Here is a 7,246-nt window from a genome sequence, read left to right as displayed (position 1 = left end):
AGATTCCATATTTAGTTTTGCAAAGTTTCTTGAACAAACCTTTTTGTTTAATCCAAAGGAATTAATTGTTCAGTTTTGCGCCCTTTTTCTCAATATCTGTATTGAACTCGCGATAAAACTTAAAGTTGAGATTGAGTGCCAAAGTACAGACAGTATTAATCAATCACTGAGTTGCCCACACACACACACACACACGCAGGAAAAAACGAAGGGAAGTGAGCAGAGAATTGATTGAGATGCTGAATAAACTAGATATCAGAGAATCTCGTGGTCAGCATCCACAGCTCTGTACAGTAATATCCAGCTAAGCGAGACGATCTTGACACTTCATGCCCGCGTGGCGCCTCTTAACAATCTTGTTATCACCAGTCGAATAAAATAGATATTAGTACTAACCGCATATTCACGTTCGAAAAACTTAACCCTGTTCGCTCTGGAGTTTAACTAGGCAGTTTTAAACACCTTAAAGTGAGCACTTTTGATGGCTTTTCTTTTATGACGAGTGTTAATAAAGTTTGTGATGCGCGTTCGGGAAATGTTTCTTTGAACTTGGCCGCAGAGAACACGCAGCGTGAATGCGAGACTTTTTTCAATCAAATAAAACATTATGATTATCAGCCGGTAATGTATCTCCCTATCAGCTATAAAACCGATATGCGAGTAAACACAGAAGTAAAATAGGCGCGGTCTAGCCAATAGCTATCATCAAGTTTTATAGCAAGCACCATCAAAATGTCACACGTTTTATTAAATTCACCGGACGTTGTCCATCTGCTCTTAGGCTACAAAAACAAACTTACGATCGTCGAGTAAATGATAAAAGTCGTGAGCAAAACTTAATGTAAAGACAGAAGCAAGCTACTCTGAAGATGATCAAGTTATGACATCCAGTTCAAGTGATCTGCCTATTGAATCAGTTTATAGTAAACTCTTGAAGTGCCAACCAAAGAGAAGTAGAGTTTTATTGGAATGTGTTCATAAAACAATAAGAGCTTATATCCGTATCTCTGAAAGCGGAGATGGAAGAGATAAAAGCTATTTATTGGCCATCGACCCAATTTGAGAGCTGTTACTTCACCACATATGGGAGGTCTGTAAACGTAACACAGTCCAGTCAACTTTCTAGATCTCGGTAAAGCAAGAACTAGGTTTTAATATAGGAAGTGAAGATATGTATACTAGGAATCCATTGATTTATTGTCAGTGTGGTCAAGAACCTCTGTCTCGATGTACGACTGTCCCGAGTGTTTGGGACTGCTCAAGCTCGATACACGGACGATATCAGTCAGGTTGGACGCACATCGCTACTTCAAGTCAAAGAGCTCATTTTCTTCAGACGTGCTCTCGTGATGAACCTCCTAAACCCAATATTAGTAAGACGCTCAAGTTTGGCATTGAAAACATACTCAGTCGAGGTCCCAATTCAGGTAATCCATAAACAATTAGAAGGTTGTTTTGTTTGAAAACTTGGTTCGATCTTCTCATCTGTCTCATGCCCTTATGAGAACTAAGGAGCAAATAGTGATTGATAGTACAGATAGTAATGAACGACAAACAGAAGAAAATAGAGTGACTGTGTGGCTATCAAAGGACAGCGGTTTCGCTTAATACGGACTTAAAAGTTTCCTCTGCTGTTAATCGAATTGACTTTGTCATCCAACACGTCCGTTGTCTTACTTAACGCTGAAAATGATCAAAACATGTGCGAGGAGAGAACTCTAGTAAGGTCTCTTGTGAATGACCGTTAAACGCTGAGAAAACATTTGGGGGAAGAGATATCTTAAGTAGACAAGCAAACAAAACAGTGATTAACACGTTTTCAAGATCTGTGCTCATCTAGTTCACACGTCGAGTTTATATGGAGAAAGTTTCATGTTGAGAGCGCTTAGGGTTGAGACAAGATCTTTGAACCAGAATAATAAGATTAATATAGACCTAAGAATGCTAAAACAAACTTTATTTTTCGAAGCGGTTCTAGCTATGCTTACACATACTTTTTGTTTAAAAAATGGCAGTTTGAAATTCTTGTTTTCTAATGATGCCCTTGCGTTGAAGTAGCTAGCAGGATCCTGTCACTGTCATAAGTATTTCTAAGTCTATTTAAGATAATATAAAATGATTATCAAAAAGACTTCAAACTTAGCGAATCCCTGTCAATTTTTCCATTTTACTTAACTTCATTGGACTATTCTGTCCATTCTTAAAGTAATTTTTTAAATTTCAAAAAAGAAGAATTCTTCTCCCGTGGTCTACATTCTATTTTAATCTGTTGTGTGAATTGCAGCTATATGCCTTCCTCGCATGTCTAAATGACTCAAATTTACCTGGATTCTTTCATTCGCTGTTCTAAAGACAGAGCATTTGGAATACAAAAATCCTGTCTCTGGTAAGGTAGTATTTTCGCCAAATGCAGACAATGATGATAATGATTATATAAATGTCACTCGGTATGCTGTTGGTCCATAGTGTTAAGTACACTTGTACTCCTTATCTCTTGGACGTGGTAGAGTTCATTAACCTATATAATATTAGCTTCAACCTTCTATCATCTAAAGCCCAGATCAGCTGCTTTGCTAGTCTTAAGACAAAAAGATTTGAAAAATATTTTTAACAAACTTAACAAACTTAAGAGAGATTAGTGGATTATGGGATCCAATCAAACTTCAACTTGTTTACTGTTTCCGGAAATCTTGAGCAGAGCTCCAAACTCTCAGTGATTTTAAGCAAAGCGCGCCTCCTTGAAAACTGACCAAAAATCCTCAAACATTTCTTGTAGTAAGGGTAGGCAGTATATTGAAGAATTGGAGCAGAATAATGTGTGTTTTGATACAAGATTGACGGACCCACTTCAAACCAGGAACAAGTTCATTAATTGTCTTTGTTAATGTAAACTGTTTTAATAAAATCTCTTGAATCGCCACTTCATAATGATCATAAAAATACGAGACCTCGATAAAGACAGAATTTGTTGCAGTACCGGCGCCACAAGACTGACAGACGCTAGCGTTGATGACTCAAAACTCTGGGCGATACTTGTTGCATGCGCAGGACATCCGGCTCGAGCCTATAAGTTCAAACCATCTTCTCATCCTGTAAGAAATCCTAAGATTCTTATTTTCAAAGACTGGAAAATATTCGCATTTGCTAAGGGTGATTAGGGAGTGTTAAGCTGTTGATCTGGAATCATGAGGATATAGAAATGTTTCACAGTCTTTTCAGCTTATTCTTCATCCTAAGAAAGAAACTTAGTTTCTTAATGCTCTCGCGGATGTTTAACTAAGGTCAGAGTTGTTAGTTTGAAGAGGAAGCGTTAGATTTATAAATGACAGGTTTTAAAAACATGTCCTTGCAGGAAAGATGTTCTTGAGACGTACTGAACGGTATTCTCACCTCTGCCCTTCGTATCTGTAAAATCTATTTGTTTTTACATACAAGTGCAAACTTAACTGTTCCGTTGTTCAAAATATAACGGCTTATAAAGGATATTTTACGAGGATACTTCGAAATAATTGGCAAAGTACCGCATATAATATCAGCTATGGAATCATTATTGTATCTTATTTGCTGAATTCTAGACACACGGACGCCTTGCGCAATGACAGAAATCCCAAGTTCGACTAGAATGTCAACCTTTTTCTAATAAAGAGATAGTAAAATGTATTATACATCAAGTAAGATAGATTAGATAGCCAAGTTAAGACCCAAAATCGTCTTAGTCGTTAAATAAAAACCTGGTTAAGTTGGATTAAATTTGCCCTTTCAAAGGACTTTGCCTATTTATAGTGGCATTCTCATTTTCGTGTCGTTTTTAGCTTTGGTTGGGTTTGTTGGAAAATCTTTTTCTTTTTTTTTTTTTTGAAAAACCATGAGGCTTTTATTCCAATATAAACTGATCTTAACTTATTCTCAATCCTGACCTCCCCTATATTAGTGAGAAGACGGTTCTCAAATAAGCGAGAGTGTTATTATTAACTATGTATTGCTTGACTCTATATAAAATTCCGCATAGAATGGGTTCCAAGCTGGAACAGCAATATTAGCAATACTCCCATTCATTAACAATGAATTGAAAAGACCTTTGTATATGTTTAAGATCATTAACTCCTCTTTCGGCCTAACATCGATCATCTTGAATCCATTGCTGTTTATAGTCTTGGTCTTCAGACTGGACTCAATGATCCCAATTGACTAGTCCGAAGGATTTAAACATCCCTATCTTATCTAGAAAACCAAGTAATGGTTTAATATAACAGCTTAGTTGTGGCATTAACGCTGTGTATTAGACAGTAGAAGTATCTTTTCAAGAGCTTTAGAATTTTAATAGTAAACGTTCATGCGATAACGGAATTCCTGTTCATTAGGCCACGCTATGACTGAGCGTGCTCATCCTACTCTAGTTAACCACGGGAAAATGCCCTGATACTGGCTAGAAACTAGAAAGGTTTACTGATCAGCTGTGTTGTCAGATAAAACACTTAGTTTTTTCCCCTCAAAAATTAACACTCTCGCTTAACTGAACAGGCATATTGCTGTTGAGAATCCATATCTATCAAATAACTACTTTGAGTAATCCCTACAAATGTGTCAAACCAATTTTTTCCTCTTTTTATGACGCAGATGATGATAACGTCCCACATCAAAGGAACGACCAATTTCATGCTTTGTCCGACAATGATTGCAAACCACAAAGAAGGCGACCATGGTCCCGCCCTGTCTTCACACAGCTCCAACGACGAGGCCTTGAAAAGCGATTCCAGGTCCAAAAATACATCACAAAACACGACAGATATCAGCTGGCAGCCATGTTAGGGCTGTCGGAAACACAAGTGAAGGTGTGGTTCCAAAATAGACGAACAAAATGGCGTCAGGATATGAAGGATCTTGAACGGAAAGAAGATGATAATGAAGAAGAAAACGAAGACGGTGAGGAAATTCAAGAAAAGAAAGACGAAGTTAAAAAAGCATAGTTCGATACAAAAATAAGTATTACAGATTGATATTTATAAATGAATTTATTTCTTCCAAACTACCGTTGCAAAATGTTCTAAGTTCTAAATTTTGACTAACTCTGCCAAACAGAAACTTTATTTGCTCTCTTTACTGCAGTAGTGCCGCTTGCACGACTCAATCCTGCCTACACTAAGTTCAGTGCATTCGCGCCGGCTTGTTTTGAAAACTGCGGCATCTATTCTTGGCATGTATACTCCAAGATTTACTGCCAACTTGGGACTCAAAATAAATGCTGGATTTATTTTAACTCCTTCTTCGATGGAATTCTATTCGTCGATAAGAAACTGACTTCGCTACGACAGACTGATTCATGGAGCACAGTTCCTGTGATAAAACTGAGAAATATTGATAGCTAAACCTATATAGATAAAAACCGTTAATATACTGTTAATCTTGTAGTATATATTATGTATTCAATATTATTGTTTAACTACGTCACAGCAAGCCATACTAGATGACAGGAATAGTTAAGCAATCCAACATGGCCGTCAAAAACCTCGGTGTCGATTTAAACCAAATCTCACGGAAATCCCCTGCTATTTGATCGATAAGATATGTCTTTCTCAAGATAATCCATTGGAAAGGAAATTTCTTTTATATAATTTGTGAAGTCTTCTAGTTGCAATATGTTTTTGAGTGCATGACAAAATGTGGATGGTCTCATATTAGGACGGTTTACGTATGAGTGGGAAACGATATTGCAAATTTGTAGTCGTACGGTTGCTTGTAGCCATAACTACGCGTTGTGATTGGACGAAGTACTGGAAAGACAATGAGAAGCCATTTCAATGTTACGGTATGTCCGGCGTACCTGTGTACGTGTTGTAAGTCAGTATACCATTTCGTTTCCCACTCTTAAAAGCTGTTCTATTGGTCGAAGGATTGTGCAGTGCAGAAATGAGAATATACATAAAGCAATAGACCATTTTCCAGTTTCAAATTACCGCTGTGTTCCTTGATTACAGATTCTTATACCTCAGGGTTAGCCTCGTATAAGTGTCTAAATATTTACAAATACCAACGGTAAAGTAAAGAATGCACAACTTCAACAATACAGACAGTTTGGAAATCCATGGACTTTGAATAGAACATGTGAATATTCTGAAAACAAAAACAAACAAAAAAATAGAGAGAAGAAGAAGAAGAAAAACGAGGCTAACCTTGAACTAAAAACTCGAAACTGGAGTAATCTCAATGACAATGACACTGTTTTATTTAGTACCATAAAAATAACAATATGACGACATTTATACAAGATAATATATAGAGCCACGTCTTTTAGGTACAAGATACCCTGGCTGATGGTCTATTCACTCGTCAATCAGTGAGGAAAATACAACTTGTAATATATTTTTATATGTTTTTTTATAACCAAAGTTAGTACTAAGAAAAACGCTGTAAATAAAGAAAGAGTACTTCATCCGTGGGCGTTACTTCTTGCAAAACTGCAGAGATCAAGATTTATTAATTTACTTGGAGAAACGTTTTCATTCCTTCCCTCATTATTTTCGCACATAGAAAATGTAATGCGGAAAAAAGAACACTTTGTGAACAATTTGCTCAAGAAGCCTCATGTTCTCCACCTGTACAATACGTACAAATCTGGCAGGGACTGTGTTTTCACAGGGCAGAGAGAGGGAGCTGAGAAGAAGAAAAACAGGATCAAGAAAAAAGGCAAAACTGTTGCACTATAAGCTGCAGAACGAAGGTAGTTTGTACTACCTTTTGCCGCGCAATAACAATTTCTTTTTGGCAGAGTATAATAGAGTTTATCCTTGTAAGAAATTACACGTGAAGTACTAGCAAAACTACCCAATGGCGGATCCATGCAAAACGATTTCCAGGTACATGAGCTGCTGTTAACGCGTACCCAGTGAAAAGCGTCACATAGCGTCCTTTTTAGGGTTTATCATTTTTCAACTAATTAAAGGGGATGACTAGTCTACCAATCCCCACCCCCCACCCCCTGCATCCACCCTTGCACCCGTTATACTGGTTTATCACAGCGCCAACAATGTTATATGAGTTGCACGAGTTTGACTGCATATTTTTGCACTGCGCCCTAATATTATTGACTAACAAAAGCTTCTTTCCTTGATAACAGTGTCGGTAACGCTCTGGTATAAAACAGAATTGTCCGGGTTTTTTTATTGAACAGCGACGTATCAGATCGAGAATCACGTTAATAACTGATAAACTAAACAGACAGACTCTAGTTTGATGGGACAAACATTTT

The 7,246-nt window shown here is 37.2% G+C and overlaps 1 protein-coding gene across 1 annotated transcript; it reads left to right on the top strand.

Moving 5' to 3' along the window:
• Positions 1 to 728: 728 nt before the first annotated feature.
• LOC116287644 (homeobox protein DBX1-like) lies at positions 729 to 6,430 on the top strand. Its single transcript, XM_031694332.2, has 2 exons — positions 729 to 1,427; positions 4,618 to 6,430. The coding sequence occupies exons 1-2, from the start codon at positions 1,172 to 1,174 to the stop codon at positions 4,965 to 4,967; spliced, it is 606 nt and encodes a 201-aa protein (XP_031550192.2). The 5' UTR covers positions 729 to 1,171; the 3' UTR covers positions 4,968 to 6,430.
• Positions 6,431 to 7,246: the final 816 nt, after the last annotated feature.

This window comes from Actinia tenebrosa, unplaced genomic scaffold (assembly GCF_029948245.1).
Source record: "Actinia tenebrosa isolate PJP-AT-01 unplaced genomic scaffold, QUT_ActTen_1.0 PGA_scaffold4__44_contigs__length_22323623, whole genome shotgun sequence".
In the NCBI taxonomy this organism is placed as follows: domain Eukaryota; kingdom Metazoa; phylum Cnidaria; class Anthozoa; order Actiniaria; family Actiniidae; genus Actinia; species Actinia tenebrosa.
Note: the sequence above shows the minus strand (reverse complement) of the source record. Positions and strands in the feature narration are given on the sequence as shown.